The sequence below is a fragment of the Rhopilema esculentum genome, chromosome 17, assembly GCF_057945365.1.
Source record: "Rhopilema esculentum isolate cy_ngs chromosome 17, ASM5794536v1, whole genome shotgun sequence".
Lineage (NCBI taxonomy): Eukaryota > Metazoa > Cnidaria > Scyphozoa > Rhizostomeae > Rhizostomatidae > Rhopilema > Rhopilema esculentum.
The window spans coordinates 3940970-3956520 of record NC_142831.1 but is presented as its reverse complement, the minus strand read 5'-3'; the positions used below and the strand labels follow the sequence as shown (position 1 = coordinate 3956520).

Below are 15551 nucleotides of genomic sequence, written 5' to 3'. Positions count from 1 at the left end.
TCAGAAATAAAATTACTCTACCTCAGAAAGCTTCCCATCTTGATTGCGCCCATTTTCATTCATCTTTAGTCTTTTAGAGCTAGGAGCACCATCCATTGAATTCATGCTGAACCAAAGAACTGCCTTTTTACAATGGTAATCCAAAGAAATGACATTCAACAGCGAACTGTGTTTTCCACATAGAGTATCTCTATGGTTTTCCATCAGTGGTTTTCCGTGGGTAATTGGACAGATAAGATAATTCCAGCATTGTACCCACAATGCCCCTGACTATAGAGTACAGAAATGATGACGTCATAAAAATCTGTCTTTAGAATTTCTGAATTTTGATTTCAGAACCTAAAGGAGCGTCATGAAATACCTCTAAATATGCAATATCAGTTAAAGGTATTGCGAATTGGCTGAGATATGGCCACATTAGTACAGGCTATTCCCCCATCAAACCTCTGTAATTTGGTCTTGGTTCATATCTTTATGAACCAGGCCAGAATAACAGTAATCCGTTAGGGAACTTGAAATCTTTCATTGGCCATATCTCGCCCAACTTGAACACATATCTAGTTGATTTTGCAAATTGAGAGGGATTTTATGCCGTTCCTCCAGATAATGTGGCCAAATTCAAGAAATTCTAAAAATATGTTTTTGATGACGTTACACTTCGGTACTCTACCCTTGAGAATCACCGTAAGATTTTCGTTACCTGTTGCAATCACTGGTTGAAATGGAATCCCACAACAGAGAACCAAAGTGATCAACGACAAAGACAAGAATAATATATCGAAGCTTTGCTTTGTCTATTGCAATGTTGACTTGAAATAGGAAAGGTCTTGCAAACTTTTAGAAAATAACCTTTATGGCATAGCTTGTAATGAAACTGGGTTTTAGATTTGAAAGTACCCAAATTTGGATGGAGGAGAAAAATAAATGAAACACGGTTTTTTAAAAAACATTATCATTGAAATATAAACAGAAGAACTATCAGCTAAAAATAAAAATTAAACATTTTTGAACAGGTAGAATATTTTTTCTAACATCTGATCTTAAATTTTTTGGAGATAAGGGGTTCTTAACAAAAAGACTCTAGATTTGGAAAACTTTGAAACCGGGCCGATCAAAACGAGTTTTAATAGAATTTATAATTGCATCTAGATTTTCTTCTTTATAGTAGGGATGGATTATAGATACAATCAAACTTTGAAGTTTTCTTGATGATACTTTTGAACTTTTTAAGAACAAATCTGCCCGTTCCCTATTTCTCATAGCCTCAAAAAATTTCTTTGCAGCTCTTACTTTTCTTTCAACAACTGATTAAGCCTGGTTTCCATATAGCCGTAAGGCTGCCTGCGACTGCCTGCGACTGCTTTCTGCCATCTTCCATCTTCCACTCGTACAGTATCGCCGGCAAATGGAAACGTTCTGTTTTCAATTGCCTGCGGTATCGGTAACTATGCCGGTAACTAGGTAAAGTTTGAGCGGGAAAAACTAGCGGGCAAAATTAAACAACAAGGCCCGGTTTCAATTGGTTCTTGCACATCACATGATCTGTTTGAACAAAAGAATGCCGCAGGCAGCCGCAGGCAAGGCGTTTCCATTTGTAAATTGTCTGCCGGCGGTACCGGGAGGATGCCGTAAGTCTTACGGCAATCTTACGGCACTTCAAACAGCTGCCTGCGGTACCGTTAGAAAGCGTTTCCATAAAGAATTTCTGCCGGCGATACCGTAGGGATGGAAGATGGCAGAAAGCAGAGCTGCTGTCTAGAACTGCTCATTTTCCTCACTTTTGTTGGAGAATATGCTAAATGTTTTGGTCGGAAATTTTGGAGCCGCAATGGGCCTAATCGCAGCGGCCGCTTCGTGATATGTTGCAGCAAAATTCAATCAATAAAATGCGTCACAAATCGTAAAGTCCATCTTTTCCAACCGATTGCGATGTTGTAATTTGAACAAACAATGCTGAAAATTGCATAAAACAGCATTTGGTCCTCTCAATTAATGAAAATACCAAGTTTCCCGCGATAAACAGGTTCACTCAACTGTCTTCATAGTTGTAAAGAGTTGACGTAATAAAATGGTTTTAAATATGCCTCTTTCCACCAAATACAAGGCAATTTATGATCAACTTGGTACTCCAACACCTAAATGTGATCTTGCAAATGTTTTTCTGAACTTACCATGTCGCGATTAACAGAACCTGTTACTAAACTTTTCGATAAAGTTTTAGCAAGACTCACAAAGGTTTCAAAACCGGTGAGACTGTCCAATAAAAAGATAAATCAATTAAAATCATCCAAGGACGGAGCAGCCCTTGATGGTTATCAAAATATCGAAAAAAAGAAAATTCTAGACTTTGAAAGAAAACAGCATCTTATTAGCTAAAATCGAATCCCTAAAAAAGGAAATTTTTGACCTAAAGAGATACAAACATGATAATGCATATACACTCTTTTTTTATAAGAACCAGTAAATTTCAGTTCAGGCTGACTGTTCTTAATTTTTTCGAAAATCTGAGGCTGGATTGTTCTTAATTTTGTTCTTAATCTAATAGGGTGTAAGCAGTGCGAGTGCTAGCTTTTTCGCTCTAGGGAGGTTTTCAGGCCTCATTTGCCAACAAAGTGAGTGAGACAACCTTCATTTGCCGAAAAGTTTTAATATTCGACGAAAAAGCACCCACACATCGCTAAAAATTCTCGATTTTCAGAAAAAACGTTGTTCAAAATTGAATTTTGCAGAAGCTCAGCCTCAGCTTGTTCTTAATTTGTTCTTAATTTTTGACCAATTTTGAGGCTCGTGTTCTTATAAAATTGTTCTTATAAAAAAAAGAGTGTATTCCGTGGCAAACTGTTAGCAATAAGACAAACCAATATATCATCCATCTAAAAACCAGCTTTTCCAGAATACCAACCAACCGTCCTATATACCAGCAGGCAACACACACATGTTTACGCATCCAAGTTTGATACCCTACAATCCATATCTGAAGATGTGCCCTATAATTCTCTTCCTGGTTTTAAACCCTCCGTACAAAATGTTCCAAACAATGCCACTTTGCCATCACATAAACCAAATAAAGTTACAATCACATAAACTGATTAATCAGCTATGTTCAGAAGGCCACAACGATCATCATTTCGGAATGAAAATTATTCACTTACTCATAATTACCAACCTCCATCAGATAAAAAACCTTACATTGCTATTATTGGTGACTCTATAATCAAGAATATTCTCCCTCACAAACTTTCAAACAATATGCAAGCATGGGTCAACAAAATCAGCAATGGTGGCATAGGCGTAGACTTGCATTTTTTCAGGGGGGCGGAGGGGGGGGGGGTTTCCTCAGGAGGGGCTGAAGCCCCAGAGCCCCCCCCCCTAAGTTTATGCCTATGATTGGTGGTATGAAGGCTATGGAGCTGAAACACTTCATCGAAACTAGCATCTCAAAAAAGCTAGACTTTATTATTCTACATTGCAGCATAAATGACGTCATGAACACATCCAACAGTCCGCGACAAATAGGCAAGGAATTGGAAGAAGTGGCAACGAGCAATATCTTCATTTCGGGAATCACTCGTCAAGCTAAGTATAGCAATCCAATTCTGATGTCAATGTCCAACAGCTGAATAATATCTTGTATGACATTTGTGAAAAAACAACCTTCACTTTATTGATAATAGTAGATGACTTAATAACAGTGGTCTGCACTCAAACAAACGAGGTAGCGCGAAACTCGCTTGCAATTTCAGGGATTGCATTAAGGCCTGTCGTTCTGCATGACTCAATAATAACATATTGCTTTCTTACACTTCAAATAATATAACTGAATCGGCATCAAATTACAAAGAATTAAAACAGGCTCGGCTAAAATGCCCAAAAACCCTATTCTTGCTCATCTAAACATTAACAGTATCAGAAACAAGTTTTGCGAACTGAAAGATTTGATTGTCACTAGTTCATATGACTGCGTGATCATTAGTGAAACCAAAATTGATGATTCGTTTTCAACTGAACAATTTTTATTCCTGGATACAGGGGTGGTCTTCTAGTCTACATAAAAGAAGCCCTCAAAAGTAGAACTGACCAGTTTGAAGAAAAAGGAATCGAAAATATATGCTTTGAATTAAACCTAAGAAAAATGAAATGGGCCATCATCGCTGCATATAATCCACTTAATACTCCAATCCGACTTACGACCTCGTTTTGGAAATTTCTCCAAACTTAATTATACGACTTTTTTAAGCTCAGATTTGGTTTTATCGTCATAATTTTAGTTGGGATACCATTTTTCATATTGTTTGAGCTTGTATTTTAGATTTTACCGAGAAATGAAGTTTGAAAACTTGTAAGGGATTTGACTGCAAAAATCGTTCCGGGGGAAACTTTACCCCCCTAGTCGCCAATCACGGTCAAATCCCTTATAAAGTTTTTATCTTTATGACGTCATAAAATCAATATCGCGAGCAATATCATAATGAAAACTTAAAAGTAGACTAAAATCATTGCTGTCAATCCGAATCTGAGGTCAAAAATTTTGTACAAAAGAATTTGAAGAATTTTTCAAAATGAGGCCGTAAGTCGAATTGGTGTATGGTAATAACGAAAATTTCAAAAATACAATTATTAGAATAGTTGATAAAATCTCTTTTTGCATTATGACAATTTTATCATCATTGGTGATCTTAATTTAACCCCAACTAATTCACACCTCAAAACAATATGCTCTTCCTTTGGCCTTACTAACCTTATAAAAGAACCAACCTGCTACAAACCAAACTGTAGTCCATCATCAATTGATGTAATTTTAACAAATCGTAAAAATCATTTTAAAAATAGCATAGCAATTGAATCTAGTTTAAGTGATTTCCACAAATCAATTCTAACTACACTCTTTTTTTATAAGAACCAGTAAATTTAAGTTCAGGCTGAGCGTTCTTAATTTTTTCGAAAATCTGAGGCTGGATTGTTCTTAATTTGTTCTTAAATTAGGAGGGTGTAAACAGTGATATTGCCAGCTTTTTCGCTCTAAGGAGGTGTTTAGGCCTCATTTACCAACAAAGTGAGTGAGACAGCCTTAATTTGCTGCCAAATTTGAATATTCACCGAAAAAGCACCCACGCATCGCTAAAAATCCTCGATTTTGAGAAAAAAACGTTCAAAATTGCATTTTGCAGAAGCTCAGCCTCAGCTTGTTCTTAATTTGTTCTTAACTTTTGACCAGTTTTGAGGCTCGTGTTCTTATAAAATAAAAAGAGTGTACATTGAAATCGTCTCTGCCTAAACACCACCCTAAAATTCAACATTACCGAGATTTAAGTAGATTCACAGAGGAAGGTTTCTGCCGAGATTTGCTGGCTGCTCCTTTTAATCTTTGTGAATATCAACAAGATGGTGATTAAGCATTCAATAGCTTTCAAGATATTTTAGTAGCATTGTTAACAAACACGCTTCTCTTAAAAATCATCGAAAAGCAATAATGTTACTCACGAAACTGAAAAATATTTATAATAAATATAGAACTAAAGACAATTTTCAAGAGTATAAAAAACAACGAAATCATTGTGCAAATTTTCGTCGACGTGTTAAGTACAAATTCAAATTCAATCCATAAAGGCTTGACTGAGGATTCAACAATAACTGAAATAATAAGATACTTAAAAGAGCATCCAATCATAAAAACAATCAACAGCTTCCTAACAAACAACTCAGCCTTAAGCCGAAAACCCACTCCGGAAAATGATCCGCGGATCAGATCAGATTTTGTGTTGCGCACGCGCCTTGGATGCAAAATGGTCACATGACTGATCCGCGACGGATCGAAACGGATCGAAAAAAATTTGAAATGATTTCAACTTTTTTTTGAACCGTTCCGGTAAAGTGGTTTTCTTTTGATAAAAATCGAAACAGAACTTTTTAAACAATAGAGCACTTGCGTCATGAATTCCAATCCGCGGATCGAATGGAACTGATCAGAACAGCACGATCTGGTCCGATCCGCGGATCGTTTTCCAGAGTGGGTTTTCGGCTTTAAGCTTTAAACCGATCACCAAAGAAAGCCTAAGACAAAAAATTGTAAAGCTAAATTACAAAAAGGCACACGGGAAAAACATGATAAATGCAAAATTTGTCGGATTTAAGAGGGGCAACTAGGGGGCAGTTGCCCCTCCCTTAACGAGTTGAAGCAAGTTTGACGCCCCTTTTTTGGAAATTGTGCGCCCCTTTTGAAGATTAAGAATCAGATGAAAAAGATTCTGAGACCGATAGGTTAATTTGCTTCAAGGATTACCTCAAAGTTATGTTGTTTATTCCGAAAATGTATCTGAAATTGCTGTGTGTACTCTCGTCACCAATTTTTGAAATTTTTTCACCGCCCCCACTACCAACTGCCCCTCCTTCAAATTTGCTCTGGATCCGCCCCTCCTACGTTAAACCCACAGATACACACCAATATCTCCTCAGCACCTCCGCACACCCCAAATACACCAAACAATCCATTCTTCACAGTTTTGCTCTACGACTGCGACACCCCTGCTCCGAAAACGAAACGCTGGTACTACAATTTGAACAGTTCAAGTCAAATACTGCAAATACCTTTTCTCTTAGTATATTTTAATATATGATAATGCACCTAAACTTTTCTTTTTTCATGAATCAGTAATGACATATGGAGATTGTCCCAATTCGAGGACTGGGGCCAAGTATCACGCAATCTTGTTCATTTGCCAATCAAGTTTTTTCAATCAATTTATGTTTGTCAATCAAGTTTTTTCTAAAATCTTGTTCAGTGCGCCCAGGGAGACGCAGCCAGAATTTCACGCAGTTTGGGAAGAGCTCGGGCGCACTAGCAGTGTCGTAATCCATCGGATGAAAAAATTGTGACAAACGTAGTAATCCCTATTGCCATCTAACAAAAGGTGTTAATCTGCTATTTAACGTTAGGAACGGGTATTGGACCCCCTATAACAGTTGCAGAAGATATATTATATTAAATAAATTATTATTATTAATATTAAACGTTTTTGTCGTCAAATTGGCTTGCTTTTGTGAGTTTTGCCTCACCTGAAAAATGAATTTTCTACACTGCACTATAACTCAACCGCTTAATTACACTTAAGGACTTCAGGTTGCCGTAAACACACGTGACGCAAATTTGTTTCATATAATTGATATGAAAATCTTAACAAACATAAACATGATTCCACTAAGAATTTTTTTAAATATTTGAGTCCATACCAATCTGCGACAAGTTTCGACTTCGCCTTACGACATAGCCAATTCGTGGGCTGCAGCATATCTAAGGGAACAACATCACGTGAAAGAAAAAAATGGGCATAAAGATATGCTTGCTTGTGATGAAAAATTTTCAGTTAGGAAAAAAAATACCATCTCAGAGACAGCAAAATACAGTCGACTCCGCTTAAAGTCACACTAGGGGTTACAGTCACATAAAATTTAGGCCCAAATATTATAGCTCCGCTTACAGTTAGCCTGTGCTCCAGACCCCTAACTTTATAGTAGAGAGTCTGTGTAACCAAGAGCCAAATCGCGTACAAGGGTTGAATTTAATTGCTTGCATAATTATCACAGGTCTGTGTAATCATGCAAGAATAGCTAATTTGAAGAAGTCACATTCCGTTTACAGTCACAGGTTTACAAGCAACATTTGATGTGACTATAACCAGTGGCATCGCCAGCTCGAAAAAACTGGGGTGGACGAAAACGAATTTTCTCGGCCACGCCCTTCAGACTCTTGGAAAAGCCTTTTTAGTATATTTTTTATCTATTTCGAAATCTTTGGACAAGCAACTTTCTCAAGCAGCTTTTTTCGTAACGGTGGCTTTTTTGCTAGTGCAAAAATCAAAATCGAGCTTATTTCGAGAAATTAGAAAATCTACTTCTGGGTAAACTGGGACGGACATGTCCACCCCAGTCCACCCCTTGGTGACGCCACTGACTATAACCGGAGTCTACTAGTGTTAATCTTTACTTAAACCTGCAATTTTTATTTAACAAGGCTATTGCACCTTGAAAGATCATGGAACTTAATGATAGGTTAAGTCAATTATACTTTTGAAGAAAATAGACATTCAATTTTTCCTTTCACGTCAGAATATATCAATTCAGTATCGTTCTCCACACTGTAGATGAAAACTGGCAAAACCCGAAATGGTGGGTGACATTTTCAAATTTTTCTCGGTAATTTGACATGGAATGACATGACCCGGAGAGAATCCAATTATAAAGCATGATCAAATTCAACACTTAAATAGAATAAATGAAGGCTGACATTGTAAGAAGAACGTTATCATATTTTAAAATGGTTTGAAAAAATAAACATCTTACAACAAACATTTTTTCGTCTGGATGGATTTCAGTATAGTGGTGTAGAATGTTTGCTTTTTTCAAAGCCATTTTCAAATTTTTACCACCAAAAAATTGTTATCATGCTTTATACATCAAAACGACCAAATCTTAATTGCATTTAAACGTCATGTGACTAACAACTGACGACGCATGCGTGACATGTGACAGGAAAGGGAACCTATTACATCATCCCCCTCCCTTATGTAGAAAATAGTACTTGAATTTTTTTGCTTAAATAGCGATGTGTAATCTTTAAATATAAGTGTAACTCGATCTAGGAATGTTCATATTTATACAAAGAGAAAAGGACACGATTTAACTAAACGGCGGAGTCGACCTTGTCGAGTAATGTTTTCTCTACTTTGAGGGTACGACTCATAAAGAAACTTACATTCCTGAGAGGCAATGGCAGTCTTACATAGCAAGGTTTGTAGATAATCCGAACCTGTACACTCCTTCAGCTACACCTTAGTTAGAAGCATATGTGTCTAAAGAGGATGTGATAGTGGCCTCATCTGATTCTACATTAGAATGGGTAGCATCAAGCTGAAGGATGTCAGATGGGTGGGTTCGGAAGTACAACTATATTGTTATTTTTATTAGGTGTGGCCGGTTATATCCCGAGGTAGCATGTTGCAAATGCATGTCCTATGAGGACTCCTGGTTCAACTAATGGTGAAGCTACAGTCGTCAAAGAGCAAAATGCTGCTGCTAGATCCTAAACTTATTCTCAGATAAAGAAACATTTTAATAAACCGAGGGCCAATTTGACAAGCTAAAAGATAAATGTAAAATCACAAACCGGCCATAAACATGGTGATACAGCTGTCGTTCGATATCAGTCAGCAACGAGCTGGCACCAATCCTGAACAAGTTGGGTTTGGTCCACTCGTCCCCTAGTTCTTCTTTCATCATTGAAAGCCACACAAGGGCTTCTTTTGCACTGCGTATTCCACCGGCTGGTTTAAAACCAATTTTGTATCCTGTCCGCTACAAGTCAAAACAAATTGATTGAAAACTGATTTTGACACTAATGGAGAAATCAATAGGATAGCCTGGGTGGTCGATTAGGGGGGTAAAGAGGGGATGATCAAGTGAAAAATGGGGGTCCACACTCGTTTGAACACCAAAAAATGCACTTTTAAAATATATTTTTGCAATTGGGGAGGGGGCGTCCTCTTGCCTCCCCCTCGCTAAGCCAATATAACCGGACAAAATATATCCTTTAAACTCCTGGTCAAATTAAAATGGTTAGTACCATACATAGCAGCATTGTGTAAAAACTGTGCACAAAGAACCGGGCTTTTGAAAACTTGTGTTAAGCACTCCTATAATGGGACTAATGAATGACACACTACGAAGTGATTTTGCTTTAACTTGAAATTTTAAGATATGGAAAAGATATTTACACTCTTTTTCTTTTATAAGAACAATTTTATAAGAACACGAGCCTCAAAATTGGTCAAAGGTTAAGAACAAAATAAGAACAAGCTGAGGCTGAGCTTCTGCAAAATGCGATTTTGAACAACGTTTTTTCTCAAAATCGAGGATTTTTAGCGATGTGTGGGTGCTTTTTCGGTAAATATTCAAATTTGTCAGCAAATTAAGGCTGTCTCACTCACTTTGTTGGCAAATGAGGCCTGAACACCTCCTTAGAACGAAAAAGCTAGCAATAGCACAGCTTACACCCTCCTAATTTAAGAACAAATTAAGAACAATCCAGCCTCAGATTTTCGAAAAAATTAAGAACAGTCAGCCTGAACTTAAATTTACTGGTTCTTATAAAAAAAAGAATGTATAGATGAAAATGACAGCAAAGGTACCTTGAAGAAATCTCTGATACACCTCACCATAACCAATGCAACAGGGAATATTGCATTAACACCTTCCTTGCCTGTGGACGTTTTAATAAAATCTGAGCCAGCCATCATTGATACCATTGACGCTTTATAAACATTTTCAAGGGATCCGAGTTCTCCTGTGGCAATGATTGTCTTCAGATGGGCATCTCCACATGCCTCCCTACATTCTTTTACCTCCCTGTATACAGCCTCCCAGTTTCCCTGCAAGGCATGGGCCCTGGAGATAACAATGTCAATTTCTGAAGCACCATCTGCAACAGCATTCTTGATTTCAAGAAGTCTTATAACATGGGGTGTCTGACCTGCAATAAGCAAAAATCACTAAAAATCTCTGATTTGATTTCAACTAACCAGTTCAAACCTAACCTTTAAAAAGTTAACTTAATTTTCTCCACAGCCATTATTTTTGTATTGTATGTAAATTATTTGATGTTAGTTTTTACAATAGTGGATATACACTAATTAAGACTAACATGAAGCAATCTCAAGGACTGTATAAGACAGATCATTTACTGCAAAATGAACATGCGCACTTGTTTTCAAGGAATCAAGTTTTTATCATAATCTTAAATTGTCTAGTATTTTGTGCTGTCTTGATTGATTCTGTGAGTGAATTCCAGATTTAAGGCCCTTGAAAATTCAATGATCTGATACCATTATTGGTAGTTCTGGGTTCTGGAATGTCAAAGGGGTTTTTGAGTTGAAAGTTATGACCTGTTGTTTTGGGAACAAAATAGTCTTTCATGAAAACAGGATTAAGGTTGTTAAATGTTTATAAACTTCGAGCGCTAAAATTCTAACTTATTGGATATGTCTGGTAGTTTCTTTTTGAGTTAGCAAGTAATTCTTTGTACGAAGAGGAATAGTCCAAATAGGCTAGTCTTAATGCTCTCTCGTTAATTTTCTCTAGCTTATCCTGACTTCCTTTACAACATAGCATCCATATCAATGGACAATAATTGAAGTGACATAGTATAAATGAATTAATAATTATCTTTTTTCTCTGTCGCCCATAAATCTTGCGAATATTTTTAAAGAATTTAACTTTTTAGCTGCTTTTTTACAGATCTAATCGATATGAGCATCAAACTTTAAATTTTCATCGATCTGAACACCAAGCAAAGTAACGGTCTGCAAATTTTTGGTCAATTTCAAACTCATTTATCTTTGCTGCCGATTGTGATAGCTTGAAATTTAAAGGGGTTTGCAATCAATTAATTAGATTTAATCCAATCAAGACATTTTTTGGTGTTAATTTTTACAAGTTGCAATAGTTCATCAGTATTTGTTGCAGTGACAGGTACCGTGTTGTCATCAGCAAAATTACATAAAGACCCTTCAGTAAAGGCCGGGTTACACGATCACTTTTTACCATCACTTTTTTCGATATTGGACCAACATGCTGAAAAGTGATCGAGTAACATACTAAAATTGTCCATTTTCGCTGCAGAATTTAATGCGCTTATCTGCTGTTAATCCTCTATCATTGGAAATTTTACTCTGAACGAAAGCAGAGTAAAATCGAGTTCATCACTTTTTTTCAAAGGCGCCGACAAATTCTTACGACACATGATGTTTTGACGAGAAGGGAACGGCCTAGAGTTTCGAGAAAAGAAGAAAAAGACGCGAATTGTGCTCAGAAACATAATTATTAGCAGAAAGCGAATATGAATGATGATTTGGAGTAAATCGAGGAGCAGCGAATTACAGAAAAATAAATTCAGTTTAATAAAATAAACTATTTCAGTATGATAAAGACCACAAAATATAAGAAAGAAGTACAATTAGAGAAACAAAAATTTAAAACAAAATCTACATAAAGCCTATCATGCAACAGCATTGCAGCTGGCTGACTGCAAAAAAGGTTTTGGGCATTGAGGCATCAGGGCATTTGTTCAGGAGACTAAACTTTCAGTCCTTTGTTTCAAAACAATACAGTCTTAAACCCATCAGTGTTGCAGGGTCAAAGCATATGTGCATTAATTACAGTATTCACACAGTGGTTTTGTTTGGGACCACACAACACTTGAACTTCCTGTCATGGCTACCAGCGATAATGCGCATGTGCGATGACCCTGAAAAAAGAGCTAGTGCATGTTTGGGAGACGGGCATGATCCATCTCTCGAACAAGCATTGTACCTTTAATCCCAAGGTTTTCCAATAAATGTCCCTATAGATTGAATTTTTATCACCATAGGATCATGCCCCTAAAGATTGAATTTTTATCACCATAGGATCATGCCCCTAAAGATTGAATTTTTATCACCATAGGATCCTTTTGCCAGGATTTCTTTAAAAAAGTTGTGGATTCTCAAGTTACAAATACTTCCAATATTCATGCTTGCTACGAAGATGATTCAAATTTTGCTTATCAGCTATTAGTTTAATATGCAAATTGATTTGGGATAGGCAATAGAACAATAGAAATTAAACTCACCTGCAGGAAAACCAGCAGCAACTGAAGCTATAGGCACAGATGAACGTGCATCCCGTAAGGCCTTTACAGCTCTTGATGAATAAACACATACTGCTCCACAAGTGATTCCTAAATGCCCTACATCCATTGCATCTATCAGATCTTTCCGTATAGGATTTTGAGCTTTAAAACACAACCTTCTCACATTACCTGCAGTGTCATCACCTACATAAGACAACAAAATGAAAATTAATAAATAGCAATTAAGAAATCACAAAAACATTGTAAAATCTCTAATAAAAATTTAATTTAACATATTGATATGCACCCCCATGATGAGTTTTTTTTATATGATAAATATTAATGTCAAGCAAACTAAAACCATCTCCTCACATGACTGCAAAATTATGATTTATAAGACTTGTACAAGAGTTTATACCACTAATCTTTCAATGAAACTTTATATTAACTCTATTTCAGGTTTCTATTCAGGCCATGTTCACAAGAACATATTTTCAAATTAAACTGTTATTCTCCATGCATCAAAAATACAAACATATAAAACAGTTTGAGAGTTGAACCATTTGAAAACACAATGATATTTGACAATGCATCATTTCAGTTTGGATGCAAAGTGTTTGATTGGTTTTTATTTAGGACAAAATGCACTATTTTGAAAACCTATGTCCTTAGATATGGCCTGATCACAGCACACAAACAAATTTCACACAATACCATACCCAGGACCCAGGGATGTGGTCCTATGGGAGCTCAATCCCCATAATCAATACCAAATAGAAGCTGATTGCTACTTTTGCTACTGTTCTTTGCAACACTTTGCACCAACACTTTGCGGCTTATCGCTACACAGGGTAACCACCAGGTGACAAATTTTTACTTTAATGGTCCACCCCTATCACCAGAGTTCCCTTTCTGGAGACCACAGTACAGAATGAGACATTGATCCCCCACTGGAGGAGCACCTCTTTCCTGGAATGGTCCACCCCTGTCACCAAAGTTCCCTTTCTGGAGATCACAGTACAGAAAGATACATGGGTCTCCCACAAGGAGAGCACCTCTTTCCTGGAATTGTCCACCCCTGACCACCTGATGTACTGGTATCCATTGGCAAAAGAAAGAATGCTTCTATTATCATCTAAGCCTAGACATTTTTTCATTGCATAAAAGAGATTTTCAGATTTCCGACAGAGTGGTTGAACCATCCTAAATTTGCTGCCAAGTTTGGAAATTTGTCCACTAAGCACCTCTAGATGGCAAAAAACTTCTCTGTTTTTCAAGAAGGGGTGCCACACCCCGCATGTCCTACAATAGTGATGGACCTGGGAGATTTGTGTGACCTAGACCGGTGGTATAACTCAGTCTACTATATGGAGATCTTGATTACAAAAGTACCTGGCCATTAGGCTGACTATCGCCAACTTGGAAACAAAACAAAATTGATAATGCAAAAAAAGAATCATACTGGAACTATTGTCCCATTATCCAATATCATTGTTCCAGTTGCTTAAGATTACTTTGAAGAAAGTTAGTTTGTTTTGTTGTTTTTACTGCAAAAAGTAATGGAAAATTTTTGGATACAAATTTACTGCAAGCAGTTTTTGGATTGGTTTTCAAAACAGTGACAGAATAATCAAACTGTTGTATTAACAAACTGAGCCCTGAATGTGAATACCCTAAGGTGCGAGGATGGCTCAGTTGCTAGAGGCACTGACTACAGACCCAAGGGTCCGTGGTTCGAGTCCCTGGCATGACCAAACTTTCACCCAGAGTGAGGAGAGTTGCCAGCTCTCTGTATTCCAGGCACAGGAATCACGAGGTGTGGTCACATCGAGAGGAAGAACCAGGACACTGCTCGATAAGCATAAGCTTCTCAGTGCCCTAAAAACTACCTTCGGATGCTAGGTAGAAACAAATACAAATACTTAATATTTTAAGTTTTTCAGTTATTTAATGCATGCAATAATATTTTTATTGGAATAAATAACAGGACTGAGCAAAGGCAGCTTTTACTCTGTAAATTTCAGCCTGGTTTACAAAAAAACGAAAATTATGCTTTTAGAATAACACAATTTATTCTTTATAAAATACCACATCATACATTGCATTTTCTGAAATTTTGCATTCTGCAAATTACAATATGCCTAAACATTGTTGTTTGATAATTTTTAAAATAATATTGTTAACTCTTTGTAAATCTCATTCAATTTCAATCTACGCCCTACTTTTTTGTTCAAACACTGTGATACTTATTCAAACATTAAAGAATATTGGCAAAACCCACGGGAATATGTCCCCCTTTTGCTGAGGATACGCTTCTTTCTGGGGAAATTATGGTCATGCACGGGCTGGACAAGCCTGTTTCAAAACAAGCAGGTTTGAAACATAGGTACCTGCCAAAGTTGTCAAGTCTGTGCACGTCACCGCTCTCAAAAGCCACGCAGCCTGCCATTCTTTCTTGACTGATCTTCTTGTGCCCAATGTTTCTCCTCTTACTTTAGTGCAGGCATAATTTATTTGTACATTGTTAATCCAGCCAGCATCAAATGAAACCCCAGGATTCCGCTCAATCTTTGCCGCCATTTTGCAAAAAGACCCTCTAAACTGCAACAACCACTTGCTTATACGCTCCAACTGTCCACGTGCCAAAGATTTAGAGGAAGAATGCAGCAGGGATTTAGCAGAGCCCACACCAAGAATTTCACGATGGAGGGGCCAAGTAAGTTCTATACATTGAACTTGAATTTGGTGCTTTAAAACAGGGTATCTATGGAAATGTTTTTGCTTACCAAATAATGGGGGGACCCTTGCCCCTCTGGTCCCCCGGTGGTGTGGGCCCTGTTTAAGGGACTGCGGTGCGGGGCCCGGTGCCAAAACATCTGCGGGTTCCCTTGTC

General features: G+C 37.2%; 2 protein-coding genes across 2 annotated transcripts in view; both read right to left on the bottom strand.

Moving 5' to 3' along the window:
• The window catches only part of LOC135691091 (phenylalanine-4-hydroxylase), a 32761-nt gene extending 25745 nt beyond the window's left edge, over positions 1 to 7016 (bottom strand). The window contains exon 1 of the mRNA XM_065208884.2: positions 22 to 7016. Within this exon, the coding sequence (XP_065064956.2) occupies positions 22 to 204 (183 nt within the window). The 5' untranslated portion in view covers positions 205 to 7016. The remainder of the gene's footprint in view (positions 1 to 21) is intronic.
• Positions 7017 to 7143: 127 nt separating this feature from the next.
• LOC135691175 (deoxyribose-phosphate aldolase) lies at positions 7144 to 15270 on the bottom strand. Its single transcript, XM_065209002.2, has 5 exons — positions 15049 to 15270; positions 12659 to 12862; positions 10182 to 10522; positions 9161 to 9348; positions 7144 to 7288 (listed from the first exon to the last, which is right to left on the bottom strand). Exons 1-5 carry the CDS (start codon positions 15236 to 15238, stop codon positions 7255 to 7257), a joined length of 957 nt encoding a protein of 318 aa, XP_065065074.2. The 5' UTR covers positions 15239 to 15270; the 3' UTR covers positions 7144 to 7254.
• Between the last annotated feature and the right edge of the window lie 281 nt (positions 15271 to 15551).